An 18,319-nucleotide genomic window follows, 5' to 3' on the forward strand; every position below is an offset into this window, starting at 1 on the left:
CAGACAATTAACTGAGACACAAGACAGTTTTATGTCTCTTTCCTATTTCCACACCTCTCTATTTCTTTTCAGATTAGCTTCTTTCACTCAGTAACATGCATTTATGCTTTCTCCTCTGTCTTTTCATAGCTGAACAGCTCATTTCTTTTTAGCACTGAATATTATTCTGCCCTGTGGATGTACCACAATTTCTCCGCTCACCTGCCGAAGGGTATCTCGGTTACTTCCAAGTTTTGGCACTTAGGAACATAGCCGTTATAAACATCCATGCACAGGCTTTTGCGTGGACATAAGTATTCAATTCCTTTGGGTAAATACCAAGAAGTAGGGCTGCTGATTGTATGCTACGAATATGTTTTGTAAAAAACTGCCAAACTAAAAAAAAAAACAAAAACAAAAAAACAAAACAAAACAAAACAAAAAAAACCTGCCGAACTGTCCTCCGAGGTGGCTATACCATTTTCCTTCCCACAAGCAATGAATAAGGGTCACTGTTGCTCCACGTCCTCGCAAGCATTTAGTGTGGTCATTGTTCCAAATTTGGGTGACTAAAAGGTGAGCCCTTTTACTTCTTTTTCTTGCCTTATTGCACTGGCAGGGCCTCCAGCACAGTGTTGACGAGTGCTGACGTTCCTCCTGGTTTCCAGCCTCAGTGGAAAAGCATTCAACATTTCAGCATTAAACGTGATATTAGCTGTAAGGTTTGGGGGTGGGGGTTCGTATATCTGTTTCTTGGCGGGCTTGGGGATTGGACTGAAACCTTTATCAGACGGAAGAACTACTCTTCTGTCTCTAATTTGCAAAGGAGTTCTTTTGGTGGTTTAAATCACAGACGACTGTTTTCTGAATCTATTGAGAAGATCTTATGGGTTTCCTTGCTTTTTTTCTGTAAATGTGGGGAATTGTACTTCTTGACTCTGGGATGGCAAACCAGTCTGGCCAACTTTTGATTCCCACTGGGCTTTGCAGATTCTAGTTCCACTCCACTAAAATACCCTCTTGAGCTATAGATCTGGACAGTAACATGCAAATTCCATCCTACCAGTGCCCTGGAGTCACTCCTTCCCTTCAAAGGCGTATTCCACATTTCAGGAGCGTTGCTCGAAACCCCACAGGCTCCTGGCAGGTGCTTGAGGCTCGGGCCACCTGCTGAGCGCACTGGGCCCCCGGCTGGACCCTCTCCCGGCGGACCCCATTGTTGCAAAGGCAACTAAGCGGGCAGAGTCAAGCCAGCCAGCAGGCCGACCCCCCAGCCCCCCACCCCCACCCCCAAGTCCCCGGGGAGCCTCGGCAGCCGCCCCGCCCCCACCCCGGGCCCTGCGCGGGGCTCCTTTAAGAAAGCGGCTGCTGAACGCGTCTCTGGGGCGGGAGGCAGAGGGCGCCAAGAATGCGGGACTCCGACGAGGCTTCGCGGGTGGCCTCCCCCGCGCGTCCCCCCAACACTCCCCGGGGTCGCCCTGCACCCCCGGATCCCCGCCCCCCGCCCCCCGCTTCCCAGGCCCCTCCGCCGCCAACCTCCCGGCACCGCCCGGCTCGCAGCGGGATGCTCCGCCCGCAGCCCACGGGGGGCCGTCGGGCCCGGCCCCCCCGCCCCCCCGCCCCCCCAGCCCCGGGGCCGGGCCGAGGGCCTCATCCACATGCAGGGGACGGCGCGGCGCGGCGGCCGCCAGGAAGGGACAAAGGCTGTTCCGCCGCCGGCCGCACCGTGCCAGGCTCGCCCCGCCCGCCGCCCCCCTTGCGTCTGCTCCGCCGGCTGGGGCCGCCCAGTCCGGAGGGCTTCCGGGAGGAGGCGGCTTCGCTGGGACCCCGCGCTCCCGGCCTCCTCCGCGACCTCCGGAGCCACAGCCCCCTTCTCCGGGCCTCCGCGCAACGCGCGGGTTCTCGTCCACGGAGCGCGCCCCCTCACCTGTGACCGGGCATCTACCTGCAGGTGGAGCCTGCCAGAGCTGTCCAGGGCGAGCGCGGCGGGGCGGGCAGAGGGCGCACAACCCGGGGCTCCCTCCCTTAAGGGCTGGGGCGGGGGGTAGAGGCCAGGCTTCTGATGATGGGCGCGTGAGTCCCCTGCTCCTCCGAGGGCTCCCGGGACGCACCCCTCCTGGGGCTGTATCTCACCCCACCCCCACCCCACCCCCACCCCCACCCCCACCCCCACCCCCACCGTCGGAAGCCAAGGAGGCATCCTTGGGGTTTCCGTCTGGACCCCGCCACTTGCTCTGGGATCCTCCTCACGTACCTCTGGGCCTCAACTTGCACCTGTAGAATGGACCCAGCCTCCAGCCTCCAGCCTCCTCCCCGCTCCTCCCCGCTCCTCCCCGCTCCTCCCCGCTCCTCCCGCTCCTCCCCGCAGGAGCGCGCTGGGGGTGGGGGTGGGGGCAGGATTTGAGGGGTCTGGAGGGCCCAGCTACTATTCCTGCCGGCTGCCTCAGTCTCCTCGAGGGCAGGGACAGCCTTGCCTTTGAGCCCCGCTCCCCCACCCCCACCCCCACCCCCACCCCACGACTAGATGTAACTCAGGCAGGGGAGGCCCTCTTCCTGGGCTAGAAAGTTCTTCCTAGGTCTGCCCCAAGTCCTCTCGGGCCTTCCCAGGCAGGGGGGTGGGGGCGGTTCCCTTTAAGGGAGGTGGGGGAGGGGGCTGCCCGCCGGTCCTCCCCCCTCCCCCCACCCCCACCCCCCACCCCCCACCCCGCAGCCGGGGGCCCAGAGTCCGGGCCCCGCGCCAGCGCATGCGCCCGCCTGTGGGCGCTGTCCGGGCTGCGAGGGCGGCGAGCGCACGGACAGACGGACGGACCGACGGACCGGCGGCCGGTCGGACAGCCTGGGCAGCGCAGGGAGCGGGGACGCGGCGGCACAGCGACATGGCCGGCCACACGCAGCAGCCGAGCGGGCGCGGGAACCCCGGCCCCGCACCCTCGCCCTGCCCCGGCCCCGGCGCCTCGGAGCGGGTGGCGCTCAAGAAGGAGATCGGGCTGCTGAGCGCCTGCACCATCATCATCGGTGAGAGCGGCGGGGGGGGGGGGGGGCAAGGGCTCCGGGTGCTGGGGCGCTCCTGCGGCGGGGGATGCCCGGAGCACCTGCCCAGTCTCCCCAGCCGCGGCGGCAGGACGGCTGGGGCCCACCTCCCAGGCGCACCTGCCGGGGTGCAGGTCCATCGGCCGCGGGGATCCCTCCGCTGCTGCGGGTTCCGCCAGGCAAACTGCGCTCCGTGAAAGGGAGGGGACTATGACCCTGCCTGGAGTGCGGGAGCCCTGTGAGTATGGGGACTGAGTGGGGGCTCCCAGGTGAAGGCTCCAGGTTCTGGGCTGGGGCTCAAGGTGAGTCTCTATCTACTGCGTGTGGGGTACAGGCGCCATGCAGGGTGGGGGATTTATCCTCCCAAAGCAGGAGACCCCGTGGGTAAACTGGATAGGCTCTACCTAGAGCCAGCCCAGAGGGGAAATAGGTTCAGGGTATATGACTATTGCAGAGTTTTGGTGGCAAACCAAAACTCTGGGGAGAGAGTGGAGTGGTCATGACGGGGAAGCCGGCGATGGGGAGGGCATACCAAACCTGCAGAAAAGCCACCTGCTTCGTGGGCTGGGATCCCCACAGGCACCTGTAGCCTTTGGCCCCATCTTCCCCACCTGAGGATGGGTCCATGTGTCTCGCTCCCATATGGGGGCTTCTGCGTAGGCAGAGGGCTCAGGGGACAAGGCCTAAGTCGTGAGTGCTGACACCTTGGGTACTAGGTAACCCAGACCTGCGTCCACACCAAGTGCCTTAGAGACCCTCCTGGGAGTGGTCTGTTCCATCCCGTGTCCCAGGAGACGCGGATGGGGCGGATGAATGGAGCGGTCGTGACTGCCCTCATTCTACTGCCTGCCAGGTCTTTCTCTCCCCAGCCAGCGGGGTCTCCTTGTGCACCCGCTGCCCACACATGCTCAGACCCCTGGAGATGGAGAAAGTTAGAGGCTCAGACGGCAGACTGGAGTCTTCACCTCCTCCTCTGCCCCCACACTGGGAGCTCCTGAGCCAGGGCTGGGATCCGGCTCTTGGCCATCGCCCCACTCACACTGAAAGTTGCCCTAGAACACAAACCCCGTGCAGGTAGCTCCCCTGTCTCATCCACTTGCCCTCGGAATGGAATCTTCTGGGAGCTGCTCCTGCGACCTTCTTATCCTTGCTCGACTATCTCCTGGTCAGGGATTTGGCCAGGATACTGGTTAGAGTCTTGCCCTGGCCCACACCCTCTCTAGGATGTGTGTCCCCGGGAAGGGGAAGCCCACGCATGATGGATGGAGCATGGAGTCAGGAGGCTGGCCATGTCTGGAGCCAGCTACAGCGCCAGGAAGGTGCCGGGAGAGACACAGCTCCTCCTCGGCTGTCTCGGCCAAGCGGCCATCCTTGAGCTGTATTCCCACTCTGTGTCCTCCCGCATCCCATGTATGTCAGGTCAGGTACAGGCCGCTGGCTCCCCTCTCCTCGAAAGAGAGCCCTGGGGATGGCGGTGGGAGGGAGGAGGCTAGCTCCACCATCACATGCCGCCTGCAGGACTGACCGTAAGAATAGTCTCGTGCACCCCAGCTCTGTCCTTGCAGCGCCCCCACTCTGCAGCCCATCCCTGCTGTTCCAGGTCCACCGCTCCCCGGGCCTCCAGGCCTTGAAGGCCGAGCAGGGGCAAGAGGTGACTTGGCCAAGGGTGGCAGACTCAGGAAGAGAACCCAGAAGACCTGACCCCAGTATAGGGCACTGAGTGGTGGGGTCCTGCGACCCTGCTTAGGGAGCTTTGAAGGATTCCAGCAGGCCGGAGACAGAGAAGGGGAGAGGGGACAGGAGACGAGGGAGGAGGCCTCTGTGGGCTGAGTCAGGGTCTGCACTGCCCTGGAGACCTCGCCCCCTCCCCATGCGCTGTTCTGAGTCCACCTCCCACATCTCATCCCACCCTCCTGCCTGGGGAACCTGGCCAACATAAAAATAAAAGTCTCCCAAGTGTCATATTTTAGCTCTAAAAGCCTTGAGGACTTTATGTCTACTCCACAGTCTTTCTTGTTGCCAGCTCCTGCACTTGCTATCTCCGAAACTTCAAAGAGCCACCAGTGGGGCTTTCAGGAAAGGAACGTCGGAAGGGCTGTGGGGGTGGGGAAGGGGTAAGGCTCCACCGAAGTGTGTTTAGAATAGCACCTGCTGGCCCCAGCCAGCACACCTGGAGGGGAACGGGCCAGCCTGGGGGAACGGGAGCCAGCCGGGCAGGGCCTGCGTAAGACTCCGCTGCATCTAATACTTATTCTGAAAAACACCCTTATTACATTAAGAAATCGCGTTCTCTCTTTATCTCATTTGATTCTCGTGCCCACCTTGCAAGACGAGAGTGTTTATACCCATTTTACAGGCGTAGAAACTGAGGTTGGAAGTTACATGACACTTTTGCAAGCAGTAGACTTGGGATTTGGAACCAGATTTGGACCCAATCTTCCAAGGCAGTGCCCTTCTTCATACTGTTCTGGGGTTGGGCAAACTTGGGGCCGGATTCAGAGCCCTTGATGGGGGAAGGTTGGGATTTGCTGAGCTCCCCACTTTACCATGGAGGGATGAACAAACAGCGGGAAAAGGAAATCTCCCCTCACTCCCCACCCCCACCCAGGGCTGCATGTAAGAATCTCTCCTCCTGACTCAAGGACCCCAGGCAGCTCCCTCTCCCATTCCACACCCAAGGAATGGGCGTGCCCAAGTCCAGCAGAGCGGGAATCACCCAGGACCTGCTGACCAGGCTGTCCTGTCTTCCACTCTCTCCCTTCGACGTGGGTATCCAGCCTGTGCTGGTGTTTGTGTGCCAGACTCCGGTGTGTTTAGGGACTCAGAGGTCTGCGTCACGAATGCCATCTCCTTAGGAGCCAATCCCTGCTCATCCAAGCATGGCCAGACCCCTCTCTGTTGTCTCCAGAGCCAGAAGTGGCTGGGCCGCTCAGAGGATGGCCCTGTCCTCGAGCCCGGCCCATCCTCACAGGGACCCTGGGGAGATGTAAAACCAGAGAGACGTTGTTTGTGTCTCACAGCCCTGATTTACAGATGAGGAAACAGACTGAGGCTACAGCCAGTCCAGATGCAGATGCCCTTGGTGGGACCCCTGTTGGGGCCTGAGGCCACTGTGGCTATAAGGGTGGGGGCCTGCCACCACTGGGCACACTCATTCATGTACTCAACAGTTAGGTACAGAAGAGTGCCAGGCACAGAGACAGACAAAAGTCCTGTCCTCTTGGAGCTGACATTCCAGCATGGGCAAAAAAAGAGCAAACTATATGCAAGCTAAATGTTCAGTCGATGGGATGATAAGTGCTAAGGCGAAGTAAATTAGGATAGGAGGACGGGGAGGATGGTAGGTAGGAGAGAAGTCACGAGTGGGATGGGGCCAGTTTGTGTGGGCTTTTGCCTTTTTCTCTTTGTAAGATGGGAGAGGGCTTTGAGCAGAATAGGGATGGATGGGATGGGATGGGATATAGGATGGGATGGGATGGATAGGATGAGATGAATGGGATGGATGGGATGGGATGGGAAAGGATATGGGATGGGATAGAGTATGAGATGAGATGGAATAGGATGGATATGATGGGATGAGATGGATGGGATGGAATGGGATGGGATAGGACAGGATGGAATGAGATGGGATGGGATGGGACAGGATGGGATGAGAGGATAGGATGGCATGGATGGGGTTCACTGTGGAGAAAAAGCTGTGGGTAGAAGCAGCAAGTCTGGGCAGGAGGGTACTTGGGTCAGAGAAGATGATGGCTCAGAGCAGGGTGGTGGCAGTGAGGTGCTGAGGGGGCGTTCAGTTCTAGGTGTGTTTGGAAGATGAAGCCACAGGATTTGTGATGAACTGGGTGTGAGATGTGGGAGAGAGAGAAGAGTTGAGCGTGAGCCCAGCCATGGGCCTGAGCATCTGGGGGCCCGGTGTGCTGTTTATTGATCTGGAAGGACTGAGAGGAATAGGTTCTAGGGCGGGAGGGTGGGGGGCAAAGGGTTGAAAGTCAGGGGTCTCATTTTGAACATGTGAGATTTGAGATGCCTATTTGTTGAGGAATTAGGTGGATATCCAGGTTTCGTTCGGGGAGGAGGTCCGTGCTAGGCATATACACTTGGGAGTTGCCGTAGATGCTGGGGGACTGGACGAGGCCTCCAAGGGGAGGAGTGTGGAAGGAAAGGAGCAGAGGCCCCAGGACTGCACCGCGGGCACCCAACCTCTGGAAGTCAGGAAAGAGAAGGGCCAGTAGAGGCGTCCGCAGCCAGCACGGTGGGAGGAGGGCCAGGAGGCTGAGTGTGGAGGAAGGGATCCACCTGCCAGACGCCACTGATGAGGCAGGTAAGGTGCAGTCTGGGGGTGGGCGGTTGGATCCGGCAGGGTGGAGCTCACGGGTGACCTTGACTCAGCCTGGAGACTGGGTCCAGGCGAAGTTTGCTAGGCGGGCGGCGCTGGGCTGAGCCAGGCCGAGAGCTCCACACTCCTGCTCATCCCTCCCTTGAAAGGAAAGTGGATTAGGCCGGAGGTGCCCGCAGGCCACTTGGCAATTCCAGTCATGTCCTGGGGGCATCCCCACTCACCTTCCTGGAGCGAGTGGAACCTCCATAGGCACTTCTGTCTCCCTGGGGGGTGCCTGACATATGCTCGTTAAGGACGTGTGTGTGTTTGGAGGCATGGGCTTCACCCTGGGGGACACAGAGCCCCCAGAGCAGAGCTCTGGCTGCTGACCGCAGCATGTTGGGGTCCCATGGGGGTCAGGTCTCCAAAGGCCAGATTGGGTGTCCCAGGGTCTCTCCAAGATGCACGACCAGAGAGAGATCCATAAGCACTCCCTGGGGCCTCCGATGTGCCAAGCAGGGTGGGAGCATGCCCGCATCATGGTCTCATCTCCCCACTTGATCGACAAGAAGGCTCAGAGACCCCAAGTATCTTATCCACAGCACCCCCACCCCAGGCATGCGGGATCTGGGGGTTCTCCACTAGCACCTCTCTGTCTGTGGCCTCGGGGACCTACTGATGGGAATTTGGAGCTCTCTTCCTGAGGCCTCATGGGTCATATCCTAATGGGGAGGTGCTGGGACTCGCTGCCCAGAGCAAAGGAAGAAGGCTGGGCCTATGGCCAGCCCCCGATCAGGCCAGGCACCCTCTGTCAGGCCAGCAGGCCAGTGTGACAGGAAGAGCCCCCATTGTGGGCCACCGTTGGGCAAGGCGTATGTAGATGACTCGGGCCCCGTGGGTTCTCTGTCTGTTGGGGGGACTCGGGCTTCTGACCTCATCAGGCCAGGACACAGCCTGCCCCCTGGGAATGCAGCGCCCATGCAGGTGGCAAATTGAGAATCACTTCCTGGCCATCTCCCAGGGACCACGGGATTGGGCCAGGGCCCAGGAGACAGGGACTGAAGTGGGAGGCCAGGAAGGGCTTCCTGGAGGTGATGCAGCTTCCGAGCTGGGGAGAGACCTGCCGCAGTGGGGGCCGGGGACCCCTGAGCCCGTGTGCAGGATGTGTCTGCCCTGCCCAGCGGAGCCTCTGCTAAACTCAGGGACAAAGCCGCCCTCTGCTGCCCCCTAGCTCGGTGGCCCTCCCTCGCAAAAGGGGAAACTGAGGCCCAGAAGGGCAGCCCTGGCCCGAGGTCACACAAGCCAACTCCTGACGGTGCTTCTGGTGATGAGGGCTGGAGCCAGCAGCCTGGCCTGGCAGGACTTCCCTGCTCCCCACTCCCCGCCCCCCACCAAATCAGACTGTACGTCCCCCCCATGCGCCCCGAGGGCAGCTGGCGCCTCCCGCCAACACGACCTCCACCGTGCACCCTGGCGACCTCCACGGTCAGCCACTGCCTCCCAGAAATAGGTCAGCGCACACCGCAAGGGCCAGGAGAACAATGGCCCTTTCTTCGTTCCTCCGGAGCCGGGTAAGCCCCATCAGGCCAAACATCTTAATGTGATAAAAGCCACCCAGTGGGCCCAGGGAGGACGGTGCGAGGAGCCTGAAGGGGAGCCCCCCGGCGGCAGGGGCTCACTTCCTCACCCACCTGTACTGGAGCCTGCACCCTGCGGCCGGGGACCCGCAAGGACCACGGAACAGCCTTGCCCCGGGTGGCTGGGTCCGTGGAGGCCTTGGAAGCTGCATTTCTACCTCCCGCGGTGGTCAGTCCCCGGGCCGCACCCCTCCCCGCCCCGCGGTCCCCTCTCCAGGCCCCCTGTAATCGTTCAGATGCCGAGGCCCCCACCCGTGTCCCCGGCGTCCCCCTCCCTGCCCCCTGCCCGCCCCACTCTCCCAAGCCCACGGCCCCGGGGCTCCTGGTGGGGCCCCACCCAGCCCACATGGTCCTCGGAGCAGCCAGTGGACTCCGATGGGGTTTTCTGCCACTCTCGGGCACAAACCTGGGGCAACTGCTTAGAGGCTGCCCAGGCCCAGAAGGAGAGGACCTCAGAGACACCCGCTGGCACACACGTCCCTTGGAGCCACGTGGGGGGAAGTCGTGTGCTGTAGGCTGAGGCCTTGTGTCCAAACGATGATCCCCGGCCCATCCCCCGTCTCCAGCTCCTGGGCACGGGCGAGCGACGGGTCCCTTTCAGACCCCAGCCTGGGAGGACGAGACGCTAGGTGTGGCTTCCCCAAGGGCTGCGCCCACGAGGCCCTGCCGTGCTGAACTGTAGACAGCGCCGGGGTCCCCGTGGGCTGGGTTGCTCGGGTCCCTGGATGCCCCCAGCCTGAATGCACCCAGCTTCTTCCAAGGCCACCCAGCCCCCGCTGGCTTCCAACCTCACTGGCTTTTGGCAAATCCCACTCCACCAAGCCCTGAGAACAGGCTCAGCTGCCGGATAGAGCAAACTCAAAGACCCTCGCTTGAGAAAGCCCACCCAGGCCCCAGGCCCCCAGCGCGGATCATGGAGGTGACCCCTCTCCCCCTGGAAGCGGGCCCGGGGCTCCGCTTACCTCTGGGGGGCTGGGGGACAGGAATTCTCTCGTCCTTATCTGGATGTATTTAGGGCTCCTGGGATGTGACTTGAAAACCAAGTGGGGCACCATGGCCGTCCAGACTGGAAATCTGTGTCGGCCGGGGGCGGGGTGGGGGGTAGCCCCGTGGACAAGGAACGCATGCAGATTGGCAGCCACAGCTGTGTCCTTGGCCAGACCCGCCTGTGGGCCTGGCAGGTGGAGCAGGCCGGCTCCGCCTCCACGGGTGTGCGCTCCCCAGAGGGACCTGGCAGGTGGGGTCATCCCGTCGAGGGACTGAGCCCCAAGCTCCTGACAGTGTGGCTTTTTTATTCAAGTGGCCTGGGCATTCTGGGATTATTTCCTCTCGGGCAGGTCCTCTTGCAGACCACCAACGACGTGACCTAATTTGTTTGCACAGATGGTGAGACCTAGGTCACCCAGAACATGGCACTTTTTGCCCTCCCTGCCAGGGAGCTCACAGCTCACTGGGCACTCAGTCTTGCTCACCCTGAGGACCTACTCTGCAGACCACAGCTTGGCCCTGTGAGCGTTTGGACCGAGCATTCGCAGACACCGTGCATCAGCAGAGCACCCTCCCCCCGACACACACCACACTCCGCAAGACTCAGAGTCAGCCCGAGGGCAGCGCAGGCCTGTGACCAGGGCAGTTTCCACGCACGTCCGAGCCTCAGAGGCTGACCACCCTCCCTGCCTCCCTGCAGTGCTCCTCCAGGAGAGCCGAGTAGAGACGCTGCCCCAGCTTCACAGATGAGGGAATCAGTCCTTCGTGTCAGGACACTGGTGCCACTTTGGGCATCGGGCCATTCGCACACCCATTAGTTTACTCCACTGATGTGTGTTGAGCACCTACTGGGGGATGGGGGGCGAGCAGGTGCGGTTGCAGGCAGCACACAGAATCACGCAAAGAGGGCCCCCGGGTGGCTCAGGGGTTGAGCGTCTGCCTTCGGCTCAGGGTGTGATCCCGGGGTACCAGGGTCGAGTCCCACCTCAGTCTCCCCGCAGGGAGCCTGCTGCTCCTTCTGCCTGTGTCTCTGCCTCTCGATCTGTGTCTCTCATGAATAAATACATAAAATCTAAAAAAAAAAAAAGAATGAAACAAGATGCGAAGTACATCCACATACACCTATATGGTATCTTGCTGAATCCTCACCAAAACCTCGTGCACAGACAGACCTTGAGACATGACCTGAGCCCCCGCTGGGGTTTCCCCGCTGTGGTCCTGGGATGAGAGCGGTGACTCCTCTCGGCCTCCCCGGGGCTGTCTCATGGGAGAACCTGTCTTATCCAGACCGTCCTGGCCCAGTCGCTGCCAGCCTGGCATTGCCCACCCCATTCCTCCCGTGATGGCTGCTGACCTACCCCCAGCCCTGAAAATGCACCTGTTCCTCCCCTTCACCCCAATGGCCTTTTCCCAGGACCCGAAACATTTCAACAGTGCCAGGAAACACATTCTCTTCTGAGCCTGCGGCTGCAGCCTGGGTCCTAGGTCAGGGAGGAGCCCAGGAAGCAGGTTCCCTTTTAGGGACAGGGGAGAGAGAAGATCGGGCATGGGGCAGGGTCTGGGGAGTCATGGGGCTGACAAGTGGGAGGAGGACCCCATGGGATCAAGGCACGGTCAGGGAGAGCTGCATGGAGGCGGTGCCGCTCCCCGAGTGTGGACTTCAGCCAACAGAGAGGTAGCAGAAGAGGTTATGGTCAAGGTCTTGCTTCAGGTGGCCAGCTCTGGCCGGTAGGTTGGAAGGAGAAGAGGTGGCCGCCGAGGCCTGAGCCCGGGCCCCCTGGGGGTGCACAGAGCGGCTGCCACCCTGCCACCGCTCAGGCAGCGGAGCCCCCTCCTCGTGCTGGTCCACCTGGTGGGAGTAAGCCGGGGACAGATGCCCTGAGAAAAGGACTCACCTCCCAAATTGGGCGGACGAGGGATCCCTGGGTGGCACAGTGGTTTGGCACCTGTCTTTGGCCCAGGGCGCGATCCTGGAGACCCGGGATCGAATCCCACGTCGGGCTCCCGGTGCATGGAGCCTGCTTCTCCCTCTGCCTGTGTCTCTGCCTCTCTCTCTCTCTCTCTCTGTGACTGTCATAAATAAATAAAAAAAAATTAAAAAAAAAAAGAAAAAAGATCAAATTGGGCGGACGGGGTGCCCCCTCCCACGCCAGGGCCTGGGGAAGGGGAGATCACGGGCCCAGAGTGGGATGCACAGGGTCGGAGGCAGCTGGGGGCATCGCCAGGCCTCCAGGCCCACCTCCCCTCTCCTCCTCCTCCTCCTCCTCCTGGGAGCAGCCAGGCTTCCCTTCTTCACTATAGCATCTGGGAGATGGTGGGGCTGCTAAGGGGGCCCCCGACCTGATGGCTCCCCATCTCCCCCCACTTCCCCCCACCCAGGGAACATCATCGGCTCCGGCATCTTCATCTCCCCCAAGGGGGTCCTGGAGCACTCAGGCTCTGTGGGTCTGGCCCTCTTCGTCTGGGTCCTGGGTGGAGGCGTCACTGCCCTGGGCTCCCTCTGCTACGCGGAGCTGGGCGTCGCCATCCCCAAGTCTGGTGGAGACTACGCCTATGTCACCGAGATCTTCGGGGGCCTGGCTGGGTGAGTGTGGGGCCCCAGTGGGGTCGCCGGGGGAGGGGACGACGATCTGGAATTGAGGGCCACTTGGGTGCTGGACTTCAATTTCCTCTTCTTCTCACATCTCAGGGAGGCCATGGGGTGGATGGAGGGAAGGGGGTGGGGGTGTTGGGCAGCCTTCCAAGGCCAGGGTGGGCAGGACACTCCAGCCGGCCCCTTGACCTCTCCGTGCTTCCTACTCCCCACCTGGGTGATGCTCGCAATAGGCCAAGAGCAGCCTCGATTTTATAAACCCACATGTGTGTAAGAGGGGTGCAGAAAATTCCTACCAGTGATCTCCAAGGGCGCCCCTTTAAACAGCTCCCCAGCGTTCTTTTATTCAGGGTAAACAGTAGCTGAGCACCTACTGTGTGCTCAGGACCAGGGTTAAAAAGATCCATCCCTGTTGTCAAATTGTTTGTAGTGCAGAGGGAGAGAGCCCCCTCTGAGGGGGGCAAGAGATCCCTGCTTTGAGGCTGCGCACGAGGGCCGCGGCCCAGCGGCCAAGAGAATGGGGTGCCACCACTGAGGGAAGGCTTCCGTTTGCCTTCACATTCGCACCAAGTCTTGGAGGGTGGGCCCAATCTAGCTGGTGTGGCCAGAGGCGCATCGGATCCATGGTCCGTGCCAGGCCTGGGAGGCGCTGGGGCAGCCCGGGGGCGGGAGGGGGATCCGAGCTACTGCAGTTACCCAGCCGAGCTGTGCCGAGGGCCTGAATAAAGGTATGGGAAGATCTCAGAATCATGCAGCAGCCTAAATCCGGAGGATGTGGTGGCCAGTGGGGCCTGAGGGGCCGCAGAGGGTGACCCCAGTTTCCCGTTGGGTAGGCTCCCCTGATGGCAGTTTCGGGGAGGGGAGGTTTGGGGGTAAGGTTGCCGTGCTGGTGGGGTCTGTGGCCTATCTGTGGAGATGGTCTAGTCGGGTCTTGGGGGGAGGGTGTCTGGAGCTCAGAGGAAAAGTCTAGGCTAAAATATACAAAATTTGGTTCTGAGGGATGTGGTTCGGGGCCCTTAACGGGCAGGGTAGTGGAAGATGGGGTGTGTGGTGGGTGCGGGCATGTCCATGAACGCTCTGCTCTGGGGAGCCGGCCCTCAAAGGGGCCTGGGACCTGAGGAAGCAGGAGAATTGTGCTGTGTGGTGGAGAGAATCCTCGAGAAGAAGGGGAGAGGGAGGGAGGGGGCCTGAGCCATGACTCCAGGCCCCGGGACAGCCCACCCCAGCCCAGGAAACAGCCTGCGGCCGGAGCTGGGCGGCTGTTCCAAAGGGGGCTGGGTCCCAAGTCCTTTTCGACACCTGCCCAAGGGCAGCCTGGAGCTGTCAACCGTGCTGGCTGCTGTCCCTGTTGAAAAAGCCCCTATTCGAGCAGAGACCCCGACAGCCTCCGGACCGAAGCTGGCATGGAGCGCCCACGCCGGGCTCCGGGGGGGCAGCCCCCTCCCACACCTGGGCCGGGGCGGGGGGTGCGGGATGCCTGTGCCAGTCGGGCCCTGGCTCGTTCCAGCTTCCTGCTGCTCTGGAGCGCCGTCCTCATCATGTACCCCACCAGCCTGGCTGTCATCTCCATGACCTTCTCGAACTACGTGCTGCAGCCCGTGTTCCCCAACTGCATCCCCCCAGCCGCGGCCTCCCGCGCCCTCTCCATGGCCTGCCTGAGTGAGTGCTGCCTTGGGCCCGCACCGGCTCCCTGGCCCGTGTGGGAGGACTGGGGGGGGAGGGGGCCCCTCCTGTGAGCTCAGCCCCAGGGGCCGCCTCCCACAGCCCGGGGGCTGCACTGGCCTGGGGGCCACCCGCGCACTCTCCGTCCCTCCCCAGTGCTCCTGACATGGGTGAACAGCTCCAGCGTGCGCTGGGCCACACGCATCCAGGACATCTTCACCGGCGGGAAGCTGCTGGCCCTGTCCCTCATCATTGGCGTGGGCTTTGTCCAGATCTTCCAAGGTAGGGCCGGGGTGGGGCCGTGCGAGGGGCCGGGGACGACACTGACCCTTGACCTCTGGACCCCCAGGGCGCTTCGAGGAGCTGAGGCCCAGCAATGCCTTTGACTTCTGGATGACACCGTCCGTGGGTCACCTGGCCTTGGCCTTCCTCCAGGGCTCCTTTGCCTTCAGCGGCTGGAACTTCCTCAACTACGTCACGGAGGAGCTGGTTGACCCTCGAAAGTGGGTGGGACGGCCAGCCGGGCCCCGGGAAGGGGGGGAGAGGCACCTCCCTGCACAGACCTGCTGCCTCCCGGGGCTCAGCCCGCTGCCGGGACCCTGGTGCTGCAGCCTGGCCCCACCCCGCACGGCCATGTCGTGGCCCCTTGCCGGGCCTCAGAAACACGGAGTGTCATTGTCCCACTGTCAATGGACCCGGCAGTTTGCGTTTGACCAAAATGTGTACACGTGCACACGACACGGCCCCCAGGGACGAAGCCAACGGCTCCATCTGATGCTCAGCGGAGGGTCCCAACAGTGACCTGTCACAGCTGGGGCTGGCGCCCATAGGGCAGCCCCAGGGGACCCGGGTCTAGGGACTGGGCCCTAGGGGCACTTTTCAAGGATCTTCAAGGCCGATTGGGCCTGGATGCGCTTTTCTCTTCCTGTGCCAGCACTAGACCTGCCCCCCCAGGGTTTGATGTGGCCCTTCCCCACCCACCTGCCCTTCCTCCACCAGCCTGTGCCCAGCCTGGGGCCTTGGGGGGCCGCAGGGAGATGGCGGTGGTGCCCCTTACCTGTCCCAGGGCCCACAGCACACCTGGGAGATGGAGACTCAAAGCGTTCCTGTGCTGGGTCCTCCGGGTGCTGCCTCCCAGTCTCCCCCCCGCCCCGGGGGCTGCCACTGACCAGGAACCTACCCACTGCCGCCCCCAGGAACCTGCCTCGTGCCATTGTCATCTCCATCCCGCTGGTGACCTTTGTGTACACCTTCACCAACATCGCCTACTTCACGGCCATGTCGCCCCAGGAGCTGCTGGCCTCTAACGCAGTGGCTGTGGTGAGTGGGGTCCCACCTGTGCCTGCCTCCCGCCCACCCCGCCCTGCCTCATGCACCACCTCTCTTCTGTGCCCACTCAGACCTTCGGGGAGAAGCTGCTGGGCTACTTTTCTTGGGTCATGCCCGTCTCCGTGGCACTTTCCACTTTTGGAGGGATCAATGGCTACCTGTTCACCTCCTCCAGGTGACCGGATGGGGAAGGGGGTGGTCAAGGTGAGGCAAGGCAGGTAGCCCTGGTGCTCGCGATCAGCGCCAGGGGCCGGAAGAAGTCAGATCCCGCCCGGTGGGTCCCACCTGAAGCTGGGACAATGAGCTCCCCAGTGACAGGAGTCCGACCCCCGCTCTGAGGTACAGAAAGCAAAAAGGAGGCGGGACTAGGCGGGGAAGAAGTGCCCAGTGGGGCTCCTGGGGCCCGGAGAAAGCAGGGGCCGGAGGTGACAGCTCCAGGGGGACGTCGGGTCTGGAGCTGAGGTCCGGGAGCTGGTTGGCGGGACACCCAAGGCCGGGCTCACGCTCCCGCCCCCATCTCTGTCCCAGACTGTGCTTCTCTGGGGCCCGAGAGGGGCACCTGCCCGGCCTGCTGGCCATGATCCACGTCAGACGCTGCACCCCCATCCCTGCCCTCCTCGTCTGTGTAAGTCGTGGGACCAACTGGCAGGGACGGGAGCCGGCCCTCGGGGGTGGGGGGTGGTGCGGGCCACAGAGGGAGCAGGGAGGGCCGGGGCTCACCAACCTCCTGGCCCGAGCCGGCGGGCCCAGGCGGCCCACGGGGCTGACGGAGGCAGGTGGGAGGCCACCCTCAGCCCGGTCCTCTCCCAGTGCGGGGCCACAGCGATCATCATGCTTGTGGGAGACACGTACACGCTCATCAACTATGTGTCCTTCATCAACTACCTCTGCTACGGCGTCACCATCCTGGGCCTGCTCGTGCTGCGCTGGAGGCGGCCAGCTCTCCACAGGCCCATCAAGGTGAGGCCCGGGGAAGGACGGGCTGGCTGTCCCCCCGCCTTCGGTCACCTGGGCACCGGGGGCAGGTGACGACAGCGATCGGGCCCTGCTCCGGGCTGTGTGTACACCGACCTATTCAGCTCCCGTGTCTGCCCCACGAGGTGGGGGCTTTTGATACTCCCAGTTTACAGACAGGAAAAGGAGGCCAAGATGCTTGCTCTTGGTCACAGAGAATCCCAGGAGCACACAAGGACAGAAGGGCCCAGACTAAGGAAAATGCAAATATTGTGTCTGCATATAAATCCTGGAGCTGGAGAAGTGCTGCTCAGTGCCTGAAAAAATATGAAACACCAAAAAGAGAGAGAAAAAAAAAGAGATATAGAGAGAGAGTCATATGCAAGCAGCCAGTGACACATAGTTGCTGTGTCCTCAAGTGTTTGTCAAATCAGCCATCCCATGAGTTGGCTTCTAGCATGTTGGGCTGCTGCCAGAGGGGGACCCTCAAGCCTCAGCTCCCAGGAGAGGGTGGGAAGCACCTAGAACCCCGTCACCCTCACGGGGTGGTGGAGCAGGAGAGCCCAGGGAAGGTCCCATGCCATTGGCCCTCTGGCTGGCTGTCCCCCAGGTGAACCTCCTCGTCCCTGTCGCGTACTTGGTTTTCTGGGCATTCCTACTGGTCTTCAGCTTCATCTCGGAGCCCATGGTGTGCGGGGTCGGCATGATCATCATCCTCACTGGGGTGCCTGTTTTCTTCCTGGGGGTCTTCTGGAGAAGCAAACCAAAGTGTGTGCACAGACTCACAGGTGAGCCGGGGCCGCCTCCCCAAGGTTGTGGGCGTCGGAGTGTGTCCCCTCTCGGGGGCTTGCCCTGGGGCAGGGCCTCCCCGCAGCTGCGGTGGTATCAGGGTCCAGCTGCCACCAGAAGTGTCCCCAAGAGGTGGTCCCAGTGTCCAGAATCCAACCAAAGGGAGCAACTCCCCAAGGACCCCTGCCCTACAGGGTCAGACCCAAGGTCTGTTTGTCCATCTGTCCTCAGAGTCCATGACACGCTGGGGCCAGGAGCTGTGTTTCGTGGTCTACCCCCAGGAGGCCCCCGAGGAGGAAGAAAACAGCCCCTGCCAGTCCTCCCCGCTGCCTGCCACGGACAAGCCCTTGAAGACACAGTGAGACATTGGTGAACCTAAAGCAGCTGTTTCTGTTTACATGTTGTTTATTGAGGAGGTGTTTTTGCAAAATAAGTTGTGTTTTTTTGTTTTGGGTTTTTTGTTTTTGTTTTTGTTTTGTCTTGGAAAAAAAAAAAGAGATGCGGCTCTTTTAAGGCCTATGCCAAGGGGGATCCCCGCAGATGTGGACGGGGCTCCCTGTCAGCACCGCCCCACTCGCTTTTCCTGAAAAGGTCTATGAATAAAACGGGGCTGGTGGGTGGTGTGCTTGTCTCAGGTGAGTCCCTGGTGGGCATGACTTGGCGGGGCTGGCGTGGTGCTGGCTGCCAAAGTGGCTCAGCAGGCACCGCAGGAGGCCTCTGGCATCTGGGGGCTCTGCCCCGTGAGCCAGGCACTCCCTCTCTCCCTTGTGGGGTCCAGAGCCAGCCCTGCCCCAAAGGGACACCGGGATTGGGAGACACCTGGTGTGCCCCTCCTGGGGACCCGCAATGCCAGCCCAAGGCTCAGCCACCCGGGAGGGCCTAGGCGTTTCTGCTGGAGCTGCCTTTTCCCCCATAAATCTCCGTGGAGTGAGTGTCAAGACTTGGCTTCACCCTGCTTTACGGGGGAAACTGAGAGCCTGAGACGGAACGGGATGGATCTGGCCACTGTTAGTTGGTGCTCGGCCACTGTCTCCTGAG

The 18,319-nt window shown here is 61.7% G+C and overlaps 1 protein-coding gene across 1 annotated transcript; it reads left to right on the forward strand.

The window, feature by feature from the left end:
* Positions 1–2,846: 2,846 nt before the first annotated feature.
* SLC7A10 (solute carrier family 7 member 10) lies at positions 2,847–17,691 on the forward strand. The gene is made up of 11 exons (XM_055311260.1): positions 2,847–2,994; positions 12,334–12,538; positions 14,055–14,206; positions 14,366–14,491; positions 14,559–14,712; positions 15,406–15,529; positions 15,610–15,713; positions 16,067–16,163; positions 16,349–16,498; positions 17,103–17,280; positions 17,513–17,691. Exons 1-11 carry the CDS (start codon positions 2,856–2,858, stop codon positions 17,641–17,643), a joined length of 1,560 nt encoding a protein of 519 aa, XP_055167235.1. The 5' UTR covers positions 2,847–2,855; the 3' UTR covers positions 17,644–17,691.
* Positions 17,692–18,319: the final 628 nt, after the last annotated feature.

This window comes from Nyctereutes procyonoides, unplaced genomic scaffold (genome assembly GCF_905146905.1).
Source record: "Nyctereutes procyonoides isolate TBG_1078 unplaced genomic scaffold, NYPRO_anot_genome, whole genome shotgun sequence".
Classification (NCBI taxonomy): Eukaryota; Metazoa; Chordata; class Mammalia; order Carnivora; family Canidae; genus Nyctereutes; species Nyctereutes procyonoides.

Bases quoted from the DNA above. Each gene is read 5' to 3' on its own strand.
- SLC7A10 (XM_055311260.1), top strand. From the start codon at position 2,856: ATGGCCGGCCACACGCAGCAGCCGAGCGGGCGCGGGAACCCCGGCCCC. The intron at 14,207-14,365 runs GTGAGTGCTGCC...GTCCCTCCCCAG, and splicing joins CCTCTCCATGGCCTGCCTGA to TGCTCCTGACATGGGTGAAC. The intron at 14,713-15,405 runs GTGGGTGGGACG...TGCCGCCCCCAG, and splicing joins GAGCTGGTTGACCCTCGAAA to GAACCTGCCTCGTGCCATTG.